This window comes from Dama dama, chromosome 16 (assembly GCF_033118175.1).
Source record: "Dama dama isolate Ldn47 chromosome 16, ASM3311817v1, whole genome shotgun sequence".
NCBI lineage: Eukaryota > Metazoa > Chordata > Mammalia > Artiodactyla > Cervidae > Dama > Dama dama.
This window is the reverse complement of record NC_083696.1, coordinates 9,019,666-9,039,275: the sequence shown is the minus strand read 5'-3', so window position 1 is coordinate 9,039,275 and position 19,610 is coordinate 9,019,666. Positions and strand designations below refer to the sequence as shown.

At 53.9% G+C, this 19,610-nt stretch overlaps 1 protein-coding gene across 1 annotated transcript in view; it reads left to right on the top strand.

Moving 5' to 3' along the window:
• COL27A1 (collagen type XXVII alpha 1 chain) overlaps nt 1-19,610 on the top strand; it is a 146,843-nt gene that overhangs the window by 46,616 nt on the left and 80,617 nt on the right. The window contains exons 11-14 of the mRNA XM_061163229.1: nt 3,157-3,210; nt 4,099-4,143; nt 12,980-13,033; nt 15,300-15,344. Of these exons, the coding sequence (XP_061019212.1) occupies nt 3,157-3,210; nt 4,099-4,143; nt 12,980-13,033; nt 15,300-15,344 (198 nt within the window). The remainder of the gene's footprint in view (nt 1-3,156; nt 3,211-4,098; nt 4,144-12,979; nt 13,034-15,299; nt 15,345-19,610) is intronic.

Below are 19,610 nucleotides of genomic sequence, written 5' to 3'. Positions count from 1 at the left end.
GTGTCTCCTGGGGGAGCTGGGGCCTCGGTCCTCCTGCCTGAGTGCTCCCAAGAGCAGAGGGGCAGCAGGATGGCTACATGGTGGGGAACCCTGGGGCCAGCTTGGTGCCCACAGCCAGGCGGCTGGGCAGCAACGGGTCTGCTGGGGGCTCAGCTGCAGTCCAGCTGCTGTAATCACACATTTGCTTGCTGTGTCTCCCAGCAAGTCCAATCAGTAGGGAACCAAAGCTGGGGCCACTTTGTCTGTCCCTGGAATCCTCTGAGGCCTCACTCCTGCACCTTGCTGAGGGCTGGGGTATCACCCTTTATGGAGGGCAGTGCTGACCAATGGGTGAATGCTGTCCAGGCCTGGAGGCTGATGGAGCATCTCCTGTGTCCCTCCTTCACGGCCCCTGAAACAAACCCTGAGTAGCCAGCAGGCTGTTTGCCCATCTTTCCAGTGGGAGGGATGTCCCTTCCTACCCCTGGCATGGTTAGGGGGATGCTAGGAATTTGGAAGCAAATACTGCTGAGGGGGGTCCCAGGTGGGTTGTGGGGCAATGGAGAAGGTTCTGGGTGAATTGAAAGGGGGTAAAATGGAATTTAGAAGACTAAAGAAGCAATCTGGTGGAACCCTGTCTTCTATATACAGGGAAACTGGGCTCATGGTGGGGCCCCAGTTCCCACAGCTTGCCTAAGGTGGGGCTGGAACTGAGGACCCAGGTATTTGGAGGGCTGGGCTGCCTGCCTCTCAAAGAATGCTCAGCAAGTGGGTCACACAGTCCTCGGTCAGGCCAGGTCAGGTCAGGTATGACGTGTCCTTCAAGCCTGAGCCAAAGCTATTTATGGCTGCAGTCTCAGCCCAAATCCCTGGTCCTGACGGGCGGATGTTAGGAGAGCGGCTGGGAGGTGGGAAAGTTCCCGGGACGTGTTGATGATGTCACTGATGATGATGATGGTGGTGATGGGGGCGGGGCAGTGACAGACAGGGGCTGAGGAGGCTCCTGTCTTAGGAGCTGGGTCTCCCCCTCCTTCCCTTTATTTAACTGTTCCCATGAGCTTTGGCCCCAGAGGGGCCTCCTGAACCAAGGGAGAAGGGCTTCCTGGTTCAGCCCCGGGTCTCTGATCTACCAGGAGCACTGGAGGAGCGAGGCAGGCCAATAACATCTGGGGCTGCTTGCCGTTTGCCTTGCTGTGGCATTTAGAGGCCACATGTGGGGGGATTGCTGGTCTGACCCTGGCACACCCCTTTTCAGGGTCACAGGGCCCTGAGCAGCCTCGGTGAGCCAGGGCCACTCAGGCTGCCTGCCCAATCCTGCTATCAGCAGCCTTATGTTTATGAAGTAGGCAGAGCACAGACTTGGGGTCAGGGCAGCTGGTTTGGAGACCTACCCTGCCATTACCCAGCTGTGGGAGCTTGGACACATCTCTGGACCTCTCTGAGCCCATCACTGCCAATCTGGTATATAAGCCCTGCTAGGAAGGATCAGTAAACATCATTGGTTATGATGATGCCGAGAAGGGGGCCCCCAGACCTCTTCTAGGGACGGAGGAATGCTTGTGAGCCTGCACTGGTTGCTTTTTTATGGGAGGCAGAGTAGCAAAGTGGTTAGAGCGGCCCAGGCCCTGGGAGTCAGATGACCTCAATTCAAATACCACATTCTGCTACGTTCCAGCAGTGTGACTCTGGGCAAGTCACTTAGCCTCTCTGGGCCTAAATGATCTCACCTCTATAGGAGGCTGACTAATAATTCCTACCTCCTAAGGGTGTGGAGAGGGCACAGTAGATGCCTGAAATGCCTGCAGAACATGGAGAAGTGGGTCTGGCACATACTTTGTGCTCAGTAAATGTTAGCTTATGTTGTTGTTCCATCGCCCAGTCATGTCTGACTCTGTGACCCCATGGACTGTAGCATGCCAGGCTTCCGTGTCCTTCACCATCTCCCTGAGTTTGCTCAAACTCATGGCCATTCAATCAGTGAAATCATTTCACAAACATCTAGAGAGTACAGATAGTGATAGGAACCCTGGGCTAGGTCCCTGCCCTGGAGAAGTTCCCGGGCTAATGAGGCCATGAAACGTGGACACAGATAAGGAAGATACAGAAGAGAAAGCGGTAAATCTATTAAGTGGGGTACAAATAGGGGCTTCCTTGGTGGCTCAGTGCTTAAGAATCCGCCTGCAATGCAGGAGTCACGAGAGATGCAGGTTCAATCCCTGGGTCGGGAAGATTTCCTGGAGAGGGAAACAGCAACCCACTCCAGTATTCTTGCCTGGAGAATCTCATGGACAGAGGAGCCTGGTGGGCTACGGTCCTTGGGGTCGCAAAGAGTCAGACACGACACTGAAGCAACTATGCACTAATGCAGGGGGTATAAATAGGGGGCCGCGGAGAGGGCAGGAGGTTGCTTCTGGTTGGAGGCATCAGGGATGCTAGCCAGAGGAGAGCACCTCTGAGCTGGGCTTGAAAGCATTGGTTCTGCAGTCGTGGGGGTGGGAAGGGCATGCCTGATGGAGGGCATGGAGTGGATAGAGGCTGGAGGGCAGACGCTCCAGACTCCACCCCTGTCTCGCTGTGCTGCTTTCTCTCCAGAGCCGGGGTCTTCTTTGTTCAGCAAGGAGGAGGATGGGCCATCTGCAGGGTCCTTGGGCGGGCTGGATGCAGCGGCACACATGCTTGGCAGGATGCCAGCATGCCGGGGTGGCAGCGGCTATCCCTGCCGGCCACACTCAGGCGGTCCAGGGTGATGCGAGCCCCACGTGCACGGCCTTGGAGGCCTAGAAGGAGGGAGCCGCGAGCGCCCCCCCACCCCCAGCCTCCCTGGGAGGGTGGGTAGGGCTTGGTGCCGCCCCAGCATCTAACCCGGCAGAGAGCTTCCTTCCAGCAGGTCCAGGAGCCCCCGGCATGGGGCGGGCCTTCCCCTGCGAGCGCCCGCGCCCTTCCCTGGCGTGAGGGTATGTGCCTTTGGACTACATCGTGGAAGCCAGCACCATGCAGTCCATGGGCATATACACTTGCCTCAAGGCCTATGTCATCGTGGAACCACTGGAGCCGCCGCTGCTGCCAGCGAGGAAGAGGAGCCGGGCACCAGAGTGCAGCTAGAGGGGGCCGAGCCGGGCCAGGCAAGCCACACCCCACCAGCCAGCCCTTCTGACCTCCCCTCTGCTCTCTGCCTAGGGCTACATTGGACTCCCGGGGCTCTTCGGCCTGCCAGGGTCCGATGGCGAGCGAGTGAGTATGCCTTCTCTGTTTATCTCTCACCCACCTCACCACCCTCTGCCACGGGCCAGCCTGGAAAAGTTCTAGAATCCCTCCTGGAGGAGGTGCCCCGGAGTTAAACAGTCCACTAAGGGGTGAAATCGAGGCAGACGCCTTCCAGACACAGAGAACAGCATGTGCAAAGTCAGGGACAGAGGCTTACCTGGCGAGTTTGACAGCACGAAGCTCTGAGCGCAAGGCAGGAATGCGGATAGGAGACGGGCTGGAGGGGGCCCCTGGGCACAGCTGCACGGCCCCCAGGAACCGAGATTAGGAGAGGGACTGTTCGGAGAGCATGAGGAGCTCCTGAAGGGCTTTCGGCAAATGAAAAATGGGCTTATTTTGTATTTCCGATCAATATGGCCCATGGACCAGATCCACCAGGCACGAGTTGTGTGAACCTTTCCTGAACACACTGCGCTCCTTTGTGTATATGTGTCCGGGGCTGCTGGAGTTCCCAGGGCAGAAGTGGTGGGCCCCACCTGCCTCTGGGCCGGCTCTGTCCCCTCTCCACCTGAGCCTACATCTGGGGATTCAACTGTAATCTCATCAATAAGCTGGGGGTAGAGAATCACAGGGAAAGAGCGGGAGCATGTATTGAGTATCTGCTGAATACCAGAGTCCTGGGTGCTTTCCTTAGGGATCTCCCCAGCTCAGGTCCTTGCAGGCCCTCACTCTGAGGACCTGCATTTAAGGACCATCCGTCCGATGTGCCCATCACGGGCGCCTGTTGTGTTTGTGGACTGGACGCCAGGCCTACTGTGACTTTCTCTTGCGGGTGGAAGAGAGGCGGGTTTGGAGCAACGCTGTAAGTCTCCCGCTGGAATCCTGTGCTGATCTCTTCCCTGTTTCCTTCTACAGGGCCTGCCTGGCGTTCCTGGCAAGAGGGGCAAGATGGGTAGGCCGGTAAAGATTTTCCGTGTCTATTACGCAGATTCTATGGGTGAACCTGACCTCCCACTGGCCATGTGGCCCCATCCACCCATGGCCTGGGTGTTCTTTGCTTCTCTCTGCTCTTCTGCTTTGAGTGTGTGGGCAGGCCTGGGGGGCTGTCTGGGCCTCGTGTCCTGCTGCCGGAACACTTCAGTGGCTGATGCACGGCTGGGGCTGGGGGCTCCTGAGGACCCTGGGCCCTTCTGGGATGGAGCTTGTCAGCGCGTCCAGCAATTGTCCTGCAAGGCGGTTCTGTGTCGGGGGGGCTTTTGTTGTCTGGGTCATGAGTGCCATGCTGGGGGACCTTGTCTAGACCGGGTGTCTGTGCTTCTCTGTCTGAGAACACTCAGTCTCTGTATTGTCCTGGTGTTACCTGTTTTACTCCCGCACACACAAGGCCAGAGGGCCCTGGGGTGTTGGGCAGGCCCACCGGAGACGTGACCACAAGAGGGGCTCAGCAGGAACCCCAGTTCACCAGCTCTGACCCTGATTGTCCATTGTAGATGGAAATGGTTTCTCCCTTTGTTTGAGCATCTGTGGGGCAGGAAGAAAAAGCCAAGGCCCAGAGAGCTCAAGTAACTTGCCCACAGTTTGACAACAGAGCCAGGACACTAACTCGGTTCTTGTCCAGGGCCTCTGACATCAGCGTTGGCTCAAGTTCACTAGTTGGCAATAATGCTGTGAAAGTGGAGTCCTAGAATCTTCGCTTGGGGGAAAGTCATTCATTCCAATGATCTCATTTTTCACAAGGGGAAACTGAGGCTCTGAGAGGCGCGGTGATACATCTAGGGTCTCGTTGTCAGGTCGAAGGAGACCCAGGATTATAACTGAGGCATCTTTCTTTCAGGCCTGGCCCCTGCTGGTGGCTTAAGGTTCTCTGCTGCTGCCCCGCAGGTTAACTCCTGGGCTTGGAACCATCTTCAGCTCTGGGTCTGGGCCTCCCTTTGTTTGTGGTTGATGGAGAAGGGATAGTGGGGGAGGTTAGAAGGTGAGAGGCAGCTGCGAAGGAGCCAGGAACACTCAAGGGTGGCCAGGAAGGGGGTTGACTGTGATTCTGGGGTTGACATGCATGATCATGATGCCTTACCTGTTGTAGTATAGGGATCTGGACCCTCTGGGGGCCAAGTCTGGGGGTTCAGAGAAAAGCAACATCCAGGTCCTGACCTTATGGAATTAACAGAAGGGGTACCTCACCCTCAGACCTAAAACAGTCTGCGGCTGACAGTTCCTTTGTGCCTGAGGGCTAATTGTTGTTCAGTCACTCAGTCCTGCCTGACTCTGTGACCCCATGGACCGCAGCACGTCAGGCTTCCCTGTCCTTCACCATCTCCCTGAGTTTGCTCAAACCCATGTCCATAGAGTCAGTGTTTCCATCCAACCATCTCATCCTCTGTCGTCCCCTTCTCCTCCTGCCCTCAATCTTTCCCAGCATCAGGGTCTTTCCAACGAGTTGGCTCTTCACATCAGGTAGCCAAGTATTGGAGTTTCAGCTTCAGCATCAGTCCTTCCAGTGAATATTCAGGGTTGATTTTCCTTTAGGGTTGACTGGTTTGATCTCCTTGCAGTGCAAGGGACTCTCAAGAGTCTTTTTCAATGCCACAGTTTGAAAGCATCAATTCTTCGGTGCTCAGCCTTCTTTATGGTCCAACCTCACGTGCATACATGACTACTGGAAAAGCCATAGCTTTGACTATATGGACCTTTGTCAGCAAAGTGATGTCCCTGCTTTTTAATATGCTGTCTAGCTTTGTCATAACTTTTCTTCCATGGAGCGAGCATTTTTTAATTTTGTGGCTGCTGTGGGGAAGAGCATTCCAGGTTGAGGGAAGAGCAGGTGCAAAGGCCCTGGGGCAGGAGTACTAGGTCTGAACTGCAGTTTTCTCATCTGAAAAATGGGGGTAATAGCTTCTAGCTCATGGGGTCATTGTGCTTATCACAGAATAAAAACTCAATACATAGTAGCAGTCATTGTTTCTATTTGTAGTTTTGTGACTGACTGAGGATTCGTCTGGGCTGTGTGAATTTAAGCCAATGGCCTTACCTCTCTGGGTCTGTTTTCCCAAAGTTTCAGTCACAGAGTGGGAGCAGTTGGCTCAGGTAGAATGTCTCAGTGCAGCCCTGGAAATCACCTGCCAAGGCAGCAGACACAGGAGACACGGGTTCGATCCCTGGATCAGGAGAGACCCTGGAGTTGGAAATGGCCACTCACTCCAGTATTCTTGCCTGGAAAATTCCATGGACAGAGGAGCCTGGTGGGCTACAGTCTATGGGGTCACAAAGAGTCAGACACAACTACGTGACCAAGCACACATTCCCGGACCCTGCTACCTGCATGGCATTTGAACCACTACATGTGGTTCTCATACTGATTCGCTGAGTTAAGATTGATTGTCTATTTTCTAGGTAAGGAAACCGTGGCTTCAAAGCCATGTACCCAGAGACCCTCTGAGGCCTTGCCACGCTTCAACCCCTGTAACAGACAACTCATTTCTGTCCCTTCACTCCACGTCTTTGTGCTTTTAACTCCCTAAGATTCCACCCTGCCCTCCATAATGGGTGTTCCCTGGCACTGGGGTGTCAGGCGTGGGTGCGAGGAACCATCCCCATTCCGCCAAGGAGCCCTATGGCCATACAATACCCCAGAGGGCCGTGGAAGTCTGCTTGACTCTGGTCCAATCATCTTGGCCAGCACATGGGCAGGGTCTGCCTCGGAATGATTTAATGTGTATGGAATAAACTTTATATCCCTGAGTCCTTTGGGCTTTGCGTGTGCCTTTGCCTGGCCTCCCAGTCTGCTGCGCCCTTGGCCCGCACACTCCTCGCCTGGTCTTTAGGGCCATCCCCCGGTTACGTGCTCCTAAGCCCCTGATCTGCCTGTTGGGAGCTGGGGGCTCCTTCTGTGAATGGATATTCCTCTGGTCAAATGCTTGGGGCCGGACGATTTCTAGGCACTTATTACCAAGAGGAAATGTCAGGAGAATGAGCTGAATCCCTTCATGCCAGATCGCAGCTGGCCTCATTTCTGGCAGGGCTGGCGATGATTTTGCTGTGGTCCGTTTCTCTCCAGCAAGCAAAACCTCAGGCCCATGCGTACGGCCTGCTCAGCATCAGAAGGCTGTGTGGGAGTCTTCTGCGGATGGGAGCTGTGAAACACAGCAGAGGTCAGAGCACATCAGAGCTGCAGGAACCCTAGTGATGACCTGGCCCCACCTCTCGGTCAGACGCATAAGTAGATGTAGCTCAGAGAGGCCAGTAAACTCACCCGAGGTCACACAGCACATGGGTGGCAGAATCCGGACTTGAACCCAGGACCCTTGCCTGCTCAGGTGCTCTCCACATCACCCCTCTTCTCTCTGTGCTCCTGCTTCAGCCTCCAAAGGAAAGCTTGCTCCACAGCTCTCATCTCACATCGCCTGCTAGAAAGAGAAATGTGCTGTGGTTTCCCGAGGAGGGGTCCAAATATAAGATGTTACAAGCTTGGCTGGAGTTGAAGAGGTTTCTGCTGGCCTGTTAGGAGCATGACGCAGTGACACGGCTGGGGACAGAGCCGTGCCTTGCAGAATCTCATGGGGCCTAGGAAGATGCCACAGTGCATCCTCTTGTCCTGCGCTCTGTGGCCTCGCTGTCAAGCCCGCTGGAATGCCTGGCAAGGCCAGCCCCTGCTCACAGCTTCTCTCGTGGCTTCTGGCCAGACCTGCCAGGACTGGTCTTGTGTAGCGAGTCAGGCGGGCAGACCCTAAAGCTTAGAGCTGGAAAGGTCCAGCCTTGGCTCTGGTTCCCTCCGTGTGTGGCTTAGGGACACTTGGGACTCGTCCAAGGCCACATGCCTGTCTGGGGCAGGACAGGGCTTCTCACATAGTTCAGTTTTGGCTTCAAGCTCTTTCTCAGCCTGAGGGCAGCAGGGAGCAAAGTGCTTTCCAAACGGAGAAACTGAGGACAAAACATGAAGGTTCTAAGCGCTGGTGACGCTGTGAGCTGGGGGTGTGATCCCTAGGGTCCAAAACTGGAAATGAAACTGTCCCCAGGGCTGTTGGCAACCCTGGGATCCTGCTGAGCACTCTCCCTTCCTCCCTCCTCCTTCCTCCCCGCGGTGACTCCTTGTGGGGGGATTCCCTCCCAGCTGGATATCAGAAGGTAGGGTGAAGACATGCTCAGTGTCGTGAGACAATGATGCAGGGATCTTCAGGAGTCTTTCCCTGTTGGAGCACTCGGAGGGCACGCATCTCCTGGAAAAGAATACAGGCTGTTGTCAATGTATTAGGAAGGATACAGATCAAACCTGTGCAGGAGCTTCTCAACTTTAGAGACTGTAAACCCTGTAAAGAGGGCTGCAAGTTTCTTCTGCAGGCTTTTCCTCGAGGTTATTATGAACTCCACTGTTAGCACCTAACCAGCGTGTGATGGCGTTTTAGAGTTTATCAAAAGCTAAGGCCTAATGTTACCAGAGGCTGGATTGCAAACATCTCACTTCTTCGTTAGCACAGGGGAAGCTGGGCAGGTGAGTTGTCAGGTGGGTGGGGCAGGACTGACCATCTCGCCGCCCAGCGAGCTGTGTCTTCAAGACGTAGCAGGACTTCTGATTCTGGAGACTGCAGGCATCCCTGCCCTGACATCTCAGCTTCTGGAGCAGGCCGTCAGTGTAGACACTGGCTGGAGGGAGGGGGCGGAGAAGATGGCCCTCAGAGGCCTCCTCAGCCCCTGGCATCCGGCCACAGATGTGGTTATGAGAACCGTCCCTGTTTGGGCGTCTGTTCCTCTGAATTGCTGTAGCCAAGAGAGAATGTGGAGTCTCGCCCTGGATCCTGGTTCTGTCTCCTCCTGGGCCTTGTTCTGCTCAAAGTACGAGGCATTCAGTTCCCCAGGGGGGCCTGACCTGGGGAAGTGGAGAAACCACGTGGCTGGGGCCCGGCAGGGCGCCGAGCTCATTCCTTGGGCCTCGGGCCAGCTTGCTGTAGCCGGGAGCGTGGGCCTGCGGAGCTCCCGCCATCGGCCGGGCTGTTGGTGTATGTTGTGCACGGGAGGGCGCGGCCAGACAGGGAGAAGCAAGCAGGGTGGAAGCGGTGGTGCGCATCCAGCTCCACCGCCACCTCCTGGGATCCCTTGGATCAAGCGTCAGGGCCCTGGGCAAGTGTCGGAACTGGGATGTGTTGCTCAGCGGTGGAGGGGTGCTGCAAGCTAGCGAGGTGAGGGGGCCTTGGGCAGGTTCTGGGCCTCAGTTTCCCCACTGAGGAATGAGGTGCTGAATGCCAAGAACAGCTAGGGTCTTTCCATCTTAGACCATCTATGATTATTCCAGTCGCAGATCTGGATGCCAATTCCAGCTCTTTTAAAGCCCTGTCTTTTTTCTGATTGTGCTGTGCCTAGTCACTCAGTTGTGTCCGATTCTTTGTGACCCCATGGTCTGTAGGCCAGGCTCCTCTGTCCATGGGATTTTCCAGGCAAGAATACTGGACTGGGTTGCCATGCCCTCCTCCAGGGCATCTTCCAAACCCAGGGGTCAAACCCAGGTCTCCCACATTGCAGGCAGATTCTTTACCATCTGAGCCACCAGGGAAGCCCTTTTTTGGATTATTGTGTTCTTAATTACCCTAGATTTCTAGGTCATCTGCTTGGCTCTGAAGAAAGGGAGAAAAGGTGGATACGGGGCTGGGTATTGAGGCCGCTGAGCACAGCGGATAAACCAGAATCAGTCCTGAGCCTCAGTAATGCCATTCCCTCTCACGCATTAGCCTAGGGCTCTCATGCACCCTTGAGAGGCCACAGGCTTGCTCTAGCCCATTCTGTGTACTCACTGTTCATTCACAGCCAAGAGAATGGTCTCAGGAGTCAGACTGCCTGAGTTCAGATCCCAGTTCTGCTATTCCATAGCTGTGTGACTTCAGACAAGTTTCCTAATATCCTTGGACCTCAGTTTCCTCATCTCGAAAATGGGGCCAATAATAGGCCCTCTGTCGTGGGGCTGTTTCTGTCGTTGCTGTCACCCCACCATCATCAGCCACTGGCTCTCCTCAAGCTGCATTTTGTCCACATAAGTGTCTCTCTTTGGGTTTTCGACCATTGATTCTGATGGTCTCGTCTTGGCTTAAGCCTCAGAGAGGTGCCCTGGCATTGCTGCTGCCTCCACATGCCAGCAGGGACTTGCCCTTCATCCAGCATCTTGGCTCAAACTCTCAGGACCCCGGTTGTACAGCAGAGAAAACTGAGGCTTGGAGAGGCCCGCGCGTGGTGGAGGGCTGGCATCTGGTTGCTTTGGTTCTAAAGCCTCACGGGGGAAGCTGGCCTGGCAGCTGGGTCTGAGAGGAGTCCCTGGGCCAGCCTAGCGTGGCCCTGACTGCAGACCCATGGGTTTGAACCTGTCTGGTGGCTTCTGCGTGTGAACACGTTGGGCATCTCAGCCAGGACTGATGCCCAGGGAGTACAGTCACGCTGTCTTGTCTTGAGGTGATGGGGCTGGTGGCGGGGTCCAGGGGCATTCCTGCTCCTCCCTTCCAGGCTTTGTCTAAGGGATGGGTGAAGCCGCAGGGTTCTCAGAGAGCACACCCCAGCCTGAGAGGACAGTGGGTCAAGTGAGGGTCTGTCTGTAGTCACACAGCCCACCTGGGGGTGAGCCCAGGTCAGTCTGCAGGCTGTCTCCAGACCCTGGATCTGGAGAGCACAGCATGGACTCCCCAAACCCTGCCTCGTGAAGTCAGCCAGGTGTCCGGCTAGACAGCATCCCACCTTGTCGCCTGAGGGATTGTCCTTCTGTCTCGCCAAGCCCCCAGCCGCGTGCTCCAAGGTCAGAGGTGGTGGCTCAAATGCCTTCAGAAGCCTCCCCTGCCCACTACTCGCACAGCTGATATCTCTTGCCCCAGGACATGAGAGGGCTCTCTACCTTATAGCATGCCCAAGCGGGGCTGGGTTGGAATTTGCCAGGGGGGACCCTAAGGATGTGGGAAGAGGCATCTTAGATAGGGTCAGATGTAACCCATGAAAACTTGATCTGGAGGGACATGCTCATGTGCGCACGCAGACACACACACGCACAAACACGCACGCGCGCATGCACGCGCCTACCTTTACCGCTCTCTAAAATCAGTCAGGCACACATTCGAGCAGCTTCTGCGTGCCAGGATGTGCTCATACTCAGATCATGCAAACATGGCAGAGTTCAGAGAGGTGGGACCTGGGCTCAGCTCTGCCACAGACTTTCTTTTTGTCTTTGGTGAGGTGACATTTCTCTCTCTGAGCCTCAATTTCCCCTTCTGTTAAATGGGACCAACAACCTTCTCCTCAAGGGCGAATGTCAAAGGCACGTAAAGTTTTGCATGCAAAGTCACTGGCTTGGCCCAGATCTCTTTAATGTGTCCTCGTATCCTCTTTTGGGTGTCAGAATGAAGCCACACCTCCTACAGGGTCCATATCAATGCCTTCCCTTCTGGTCCACTAGGGTTTCCTGGCAGAGGAGGGATTTGAGGGGAATAGTATTCTGGGCAGGGTGAGACAAAGGCCTAGATGCACACACACTTCAAGGTCTCTTTGCTCAGCCAGTATAGACTTTGTAATTGGCTTGGGTTTTGTTTTTATCTTTGGTCTTTTTAGTTTAATCTACTTTCTGGATTCCCCCGGTGGCTTCAGAAACCAGAAATAAATTATCCTCCGTGAAGAATCTTGACTGTTTGAACAGCTCAGGCCTCCTCTTGGTCAGAGAAACATATGCTTTTTTTTTTTTTTTTTTTTATTAAATTTCCCTGGAAAAACAGTGATTTGAATTCAAGGAGAGGAGAACAGGTTTCCCTGAATTCCAAGCTCAGGGACTTTCTCTTCCTTTTGAAGTAGAATGGAGTTATGCCCCCCTCCTCAGCTCCAAGAAGCTTCTCCACAGCTGATGTTTTTCCAGCTGCCTGTCTCCCCAGAGAGCGTGGAGAAGGGGTCAGGGCGGGGGCGAGAGGGCCAGACCTGCCCGCGCCGGGCCGCCTGTTCCTCTTGGCTGCCGAAACTCACCTGTGGTCGTGCTGCCCGTATTCCCTATCCGTGTGACTCTGTGACCTTGACACCTGCCCTTTCAGAGCCTCACTTTCTTCATCTGTAAAATGAGGGTCGTGACTCCAGAGGGTAGCTTTTAAAGAGCACATCACAGAAATCGCAGAAGGCTGGACTGTAAAATGCTGCAGAAGCCTCTCCTGCTTGGACCAGTGGGGAAACTGAGGCTCACTCAGGGGGAAGGCATGACTCAAAACTCTCAGCAAGTCAGTGACTGGTGCAGGCCTAGACCTACCTGACCCCCCACTCCATCCGGACCGGGTCTCAGCCTGGTGATAGTTCAGTTGCTAAGTCATACACGACTGCATGGTCTGTAGCCCGCCAGGCTCCTCTGTCCATGGAATTTCCAGGCAAGAGTACTAGAGTGGTTGGCCATTTCCTTCTCCAGGAGATCTTCCCGATCCAGAGATCAAACTCAGGTCTCCTGCATTGTAGGTGGATTCTTTACTGACTGAGCCACCAGGGAAGTCTCAGCTTGGGGTTTGGCCTTTACGTGCCAGGGAGCTGGGTGCTCTTTTCTGACACTCAGGAAACATCAAAAGAGGGCTCCCTGGCCATGGGCTTCTGTACAGTAGCCAGTCCTTGGGAAGTTCTTTAGTGGGGGCCGACAGGGGAAGGATGTTTGTTGAGGGCTCAAGGTGACTCAGGACTCCAGAGCCTGCCCAGATCCTGGAACCAGCGAGTGAGACTGCATGGACGTGTCCTGTGTCCTCTCGGGGTCTGGATCCAAGCCGTCCGCAGGTATACACACTAATCTGCAGATGTTTGCTCTCTCTCCTACCCTCAGGGGTTTCCTGGAGACTTTGGGGAAAGAGGCCCTCCAGGACTGGATGGAAACCCTGTAAGTATTTCACATCTTTTTTCGGAACAGGAAAGAGATTAAGAACAAGCACACAGCAGGTTTTAGGACCCTAAGCTTTTAGGTCACCCAGCTGGGTCACCCACGAGCTGGGTGCTCCTGGGTGGACTGCATGATTTTCCTGAATTCCTGGCTTCTGTCTACTATGGATGGCCTTTGAGCCACCCCACCCCACTCCAGGAGAGTCCTCCAGCCCACTGAGCCCCAGGTCCCAAAGCCCTAGGCTTTGTCCCATCCTCAGGGAGTCAGGAAGGTTCATGGGTCACTTCCTGCAGGGGAATCCAGGGCCACTACCATGTTATAAAGTCTGAGAAATGTTTATGGGATGGCAGCGGCCTGGGGGAGCAGATGGTTTGCAGGCCCTGTATGGAGGGAAGAGCTGAGTTCTAAAGAAAATCTCCAGCATAGGCATGTTTATAGAGTTTGTAAATAATCGAGGGCCGTCAGGGAGCCAGGTCAGCCTGCCCTGGGGAGCTGAGCCCGCCTCTCCCTTGCCGTCCGAGACTCCAGCTCCAGTGGTGGGAAAGCATGCTCTCTGCCTGGAAGTGCAGATTGTGTCCAGGGCTCTTTGGCACATCTGCCGTGTGCCCCCATCTGTCCTGGGGCTTCCCGCCTGCACAGCTGTGCCTAGCCGTGCCCTCGGCAGAGGTGGCTGCCAGATCCATAGTCAGCACCTGATATGTGCTTGTTTTAAATTCCACAAATGCTCCTGGAGCCTCACCCAGCTTGGGGCTGACTCCCGGCCTCCCCGGAGACCTGCAGTCCTGGCCTCAGAGCCAGATGGGTCTGGGTTCGGATCCTTCTGCACCCCTTGCCAGGCATGGAAGCTTGGACAAATCAGTTGCCCTGTCTGGATCTCAGTTTCCTCATCTGTAAATGACGGGGATCTGACGCCAGTCTCCGAGAGGTGTTGTGGGAATGCAGCGAGGGCTGGGAGGTGCTGGGTTTTCACTGGACAGAGGGGTTGGGAAGAGTGGGTAATGATGGGGCCTGTTCCTGCCCTGGAGGAGCTCATGGCCATCTCCCTAGTCCATTGCATGGGGTGAAGTGAGACACGTGGGATCAGAGAGGTCACAGGTGCTATGGAGGTGGGAGAATGAAGCAGAGGAGACTCCTGGGGAAGACGGCATTGGAATTGGGATGAGGAGAGAGGTGGTGGGGGGGCATTCCAGGTGGAGGAAAGAGCACCTGCAAGGGGTCAGAAGTGGGAAACCAGAGTCTTTCCTTCAGTGTACCAGTCACCGGATTAACCACTATTCATATAATAGGTGATGTCATCCTGGAAGTGTCCTTGGGGAGGGGATGACTCTGTACTCATGGTCCGGAGGAGTAGGAAGAGGACCTGATGACTGGTCCCCGCTCTGCCGCGTAGTCGAGTGGCCTTGAACAAATCCCTTCCCTTTCCTGAGTCTCAGACCCTTCACTTTAAAGCCAAGGCTCCTCCTTACCTCCTCTTCCCCTTCTCAGTGGCTGTAGTAATGACATCCCATCTGACTGCGCAGATGAAGGAAGACAACCCCCCAGGAGTATGTTGGTGGTTCATAATCACCATTTCTAGAGCTTCCTATTTTTATTCCCACTTTTGCGGTTTGAATTTGATCCAATCCCCTCTACCTGTCTTTTCTGGTGCAAACAATTGAAGGTCCATTTATAGAGATTTGGAAAACAAACTTGCCCATACATGGCCGTATCTCCTGACTCCCAGGTGAGAGCTTCCCAGCCTCTCAGAGGCCCTGGGAGGTGGAACCTGAGAGCCTCTTTCTTCTGGGGGGTTAGGGGGTTCTCTCAAGGCCCCCAGTATCTTCTGGCTGAGAAATGGAGGGAGGCTGGCCAGATGGGTCTCGGCTTGGTGTCCTCACCCCCCTGTTATTTCCTCGCTCTTGACCTTAGGACAATTGCCTGACCTTGGGCCTAAGTTTTGCCATCTGTAAGGTGAGGGTGAAATGAGATCTCCTGGGCCAGGCATCCTGCCCATCTCTATTGCCATAGTCAGGATTCTGCCCATTCTCACACCTGCCACTGGAAGGTGCTGGATTAGAAACCCAACCTCCCCACCTTACAGATGTGGAAAGCTGATGACAAAGGAGGAAGTTCTCATCCAAACTCCAGGCCAGGCTCAGGAGAGTCAGGAACAAAGAATGGTCAGCTCTGAAGGAGTCTACCAGGGGCCCACATGGAGGATGGGGTGGAGGGCGTGGCCTGGAGGGAGACAGAGCAAGTAACCACCTTGGTCTCTCTTTCTTTGCAGGGAGAACTGGGCCTGCCAGGGCCCCCAGGAGTCCCTGGCCTCATTGTAAGTACACAGATGCCCGGGGAGGGGAATGGCCAGGAGGGAGAGTGTGGGGAGTGAGCCACAAGTCCTGCTGAAAATGCCGCTCTCTCATCAGACCCTTGGAGGAGCTGGGAGAGCAGGACAGGGCAGTCAGGGCAGGGGACTAACGGAGGACAGCCATGCCGTGTGGCCTCAGGCGGATCACCAACCTTCTCTGAGCCCCTTTCGTCATTACTCAAATGGGGAAGGGTTTGGAGCGTGAGACGGCCGTGTACTTTCACCCCTGCTGCCTGTCCATTGCTCTGCAGCAAGGTCTAGGCAGGTGGTATTGTGTCCATATGACAGATGAGGTGCTTCAGGTCCAGACAAAGGAAGTGACTAGCAGAGGAGCTAAGTCTCTGGACCATGCTGGACAGTCTTCTCCATCCTTTTCAGAACACTGACTTTGGAGCTAGATCACCTGAAGTCAAGTCCCAGTTCTGCCATAACCAGGCTCTGTGACCTGGGTCAAGTCACTTACCCTCTCTGAGCCTTAGTTCCTCATCTGTAAAATGGGTATGATGGTAGACTCCTCTTGGGAGGGCTGTGAGGATTAAACGAGGCATTCTTGTGCTATCTTTGATACATCTGGCATTCAGTAAATATGCAACTAGTGGAAAATATTGCTTTTATTTTAAAATGTCATTTCTTGTTGCTATCTCTTGATGTGCCCGGGACTGAGAGAGGCCTGTACCAGGGAGGTAGGAGGCAATCTGACTTCTGACTCCATCCAGGTTGGGGTAGCTTTGTGGAGTAGGGCTATTAACCAAAACCAGGACTCCCCAATAGACCTTTAGAGGGTGAGTCCTGACCTTGGGCCCAGGCCCGAGGGGCAGTGACAGGCCTGAGTCTAGGAAATAAGTCTAGGAGCTTCCCTAAGGGTCCGATGCTCCTCTCCTCTGTTCTTTGGGACATATCCTGTGGGATTTGAGTCTCAGGGGCTCACACAAGGAGGCTGTTGCCTGGTTTGACAAATGGGCTGCCAGCTTTGGCTACTCCAGCCATCGTGCTGAGACCTTCTATTGAGAAGGAGGCTGGGCAAGGCCCTGGAGAACTGGGGAGGTCATTGTTCAGGGAAGACCAGTCCTGGGAAGAAGGCCCAGAGGCTCCCATGGGCAGTGTGCTCCTGCTCAGGTAGGTGAGAGCAGAACCAGGGCAGGGTGAGGAGTGGAGGTCCAATCAGCCTGTGTGCAGACCCTCGCCTCGCTTCCTCTGGGCTCTGTGGTCTTCAGTTACAGGCTCACTTCCTGAGCCTCAGGGATCCACTCTGTCAGATGGGATCTTTATGCTCACTCTTGTTAGGACCACATATATACCCAGACCAGTCCAGAACCAGGTTACCTGGGTTCGAATCCTAGCTCTATCACTCTTTTAATTGCCATTCTGAGCACATTTTCTAAACCTCCCATGTCTCAATTTTCTTCATCTTTAAAATGGGAATAATATCAGTACCTAACTTGGGAGAGTGCTGTGAGGATTCAGGGAAACTAGTACCTACAAACTGCTAGTACTGATGCTGAGAAAGATCGAAGGCAGGAGGAGAAGGGGACGACAGAGGATGACATGGTTGGATGGCATCACCGACTGAGTGGACTTGAGTTTGAGGAAAGTCCTGGAGATGGTGAAGGACAGGGAAGCCTGGCGGGCTGCAGTCCATGGGCTCACAAAGAGTCGGACACAACTTAGCAACTGAACAACAGCGAGAAGTACATAGTAAGCACTCAAGAAGCGCTAGGAATAATGACAATAAATTTAGTAATAATCACAATAATGATTTTATGACTACTACTTGTTAATAAATAGTAAAGTAGTTCCTGCTAATAAGTAGTGGTTCAGTAGTAGTAGCGTTTTATGTACACTAGGGCTTCCCTGGCGGCTCAAGACAGTAAAGAATCTGCCTGCAATGCAGGAAACCCAGAGTCAATCCCTGGGTTGGGAAGATCCCCTGGAGAAGGGCATGGCAACCCACTCCAGTATTCTTGCCTGAAGAATTCCATGGACAGAGGAGCCTGGTGGACTGAAGTCCATAGAGTCACAAAAAGTCGGACACGACTGAGCCACCAAGCCCAGCACAGAACCGCAGCCGTTTAGAATGCTGCATTGAGAAAGAGTACAAAGTCACATTAGAAATCATCGAGAGATAGTGCTGCGATTGATTGGTGATGTCTGCCTTGGCTTGGGATTAGGAAGTGTCAACGTGTGAGTCATACATTTGTCATCCCTGATGTCCTTTGTGGAGCACCTTCTTTGGCACAAGGCACTGACCTGAATGCTTTGGAAAAAGAAATTTCTGCAATGAGTATTTGGGAACCTGACTTGATGAGGATCTCAGAGGTCTTCTCTGGTCCAACCTTCTTGAAGCTCAGCAGGACTCCCTTCTGGAGGATTTTGGTCATATGGTCATTAAACTCCAACTTAGAACACCCTGGTGTTGGACGCTCCCTCCCCTGAAAGTCCATCTACTTTCACAGAGCTCTCATTGTGCAGGGCTTTCCTGTTTTGAGTCCAACTCATTTCCCTGTCCCTGGGAGAGGCTGTTCAAGATGTAAAGATGGTTGCGTCTGTTCTTCCTAAGGCTGCTTCTTCAGGCTATATGATCCCCGTCCCTAAAGCTTTTCTGCAGGGATGTTTACATATCTTGGCTGTCATTCTTGGCACACAATCCTATTTGTCATTGTTGGCGTCCACTGGGTTGGATCCTGAGAGGGGCGAGAGTATTGCTTGGCCGAATGCACGCGGATTCTAGAGACTGTGCCATTACAGCCCTTGGCCTTCCTGACTCTTTAAAAGCTCTTCCCACCGATGCTCCCCTTTGCTCTCCACAGTAAGGACTGCCAGATAAAATAGAAGAGGCCCAGTGAAATTTGAATTTCAGATGCATTATTTAAAACACATTTACACTCTAATGTCATTCCTTTGTTTGATTGTTTATCTGACATTCACATTTTAACCAGGCATCCTGTATTCACTCAATCTGGCAACTCTGTGCTCAGTATGTCTTAGGAAAATCCCATTGGACAGATGGGAAAAGTGAGGCCCTAGGTCAAGGTCACACCCAAGACAGGAGAAGATGGAGCCATGATCAGAGGCTGTGCCTCCTAACTCTTAGCTCAGGGCACTTCTCTTCCCACCCTTTTCTGAGGGGCCTGAGCTGGGGGTGAGCCCTGGATGTCCCTGCATTTCTCAGGCCCTGCGGTCCTCCTGTTGCTCCTTAAAGAACTGAGTCCGCCCCACCCTCCGTCCCCCACACCTTGCCTCATGTCTTTCTTTGGCCACTTTCAATCCTGCTTCCCCTGTTTTTAAACTCCCTCTGGTGCCAGGGTGACCTTCCTTTCCCCGTGTGCCTGGCAGGGAGGGTGGGTCGTGGGTCTAGACCTGCACCCATCAAGTCGCCATCAGCCCCCAAGCCAGTACCCTGTCCCACCCAAGGCACCCACTCCTGACCTGGATTTTTGGAGACAGCAGCTTCTGTGTCTGGGGGAAAAAAAATTGCCTCCCCAAAGAGTTGGAGAGGAAAAGGAATTTTCTAACCAGGAGCTAAAGGGAAGAGGGATTGTGAGTCACCTACAGTTTCCAGAGGATGTGGGTTTCTAGCTGAGCAAATGGGAATTCCATGTACTGACCATCATGTTCGTGGAGATCCACATTTATTCAGTGCCTTTGGACTAGTCAGCTGCAGCAGTCTGCATGCAGACCAAAACTGAAACATCCCCTGTGCCCGGGGCCCTTGCAGACGGGAGGAAGGGTGAGAGAGGACAGACAAACATTTGCAGAGCTTCTGTCTCTCTGTGTGTGCTTGACACGCATTAGGCTGGGGGCCTCGAGATGCATGAGGCAGGTGGCAGCAGCCTGGTACCCCGGTGGGAAGGCTGGGCCCGAGGTCACCAGCCGGGGGGGTGCCACTCAGACCTGTGTGACCCTGATCCCAAAAGCCACTGGGTGGTCCCTGCAGTCTCTGAGGTGAGTCAGTCTTGAAGCAGCCCCCTTTGAGTAATTGAATCCCTTTGGCTAGCCCTCAAACAAAGTATGCCTGATTCCAGAGTCTGCTCAACAGAGAAGATTTCTGTCTTTTGTATTCTGAGTGACACAAAGGGAATCTTGCCTCCTCCATTTAATGAGGCCCAAAGGATATGTGATCTGGCCAAATCCCAGCGTGTGAGATATAGTGGACAAGTCCACCGTGTCCTGTCACCAAATGATCCCCCGACTTATAAAGCAAGGTCAGGAAACCTGCTAGCAGACATCTAC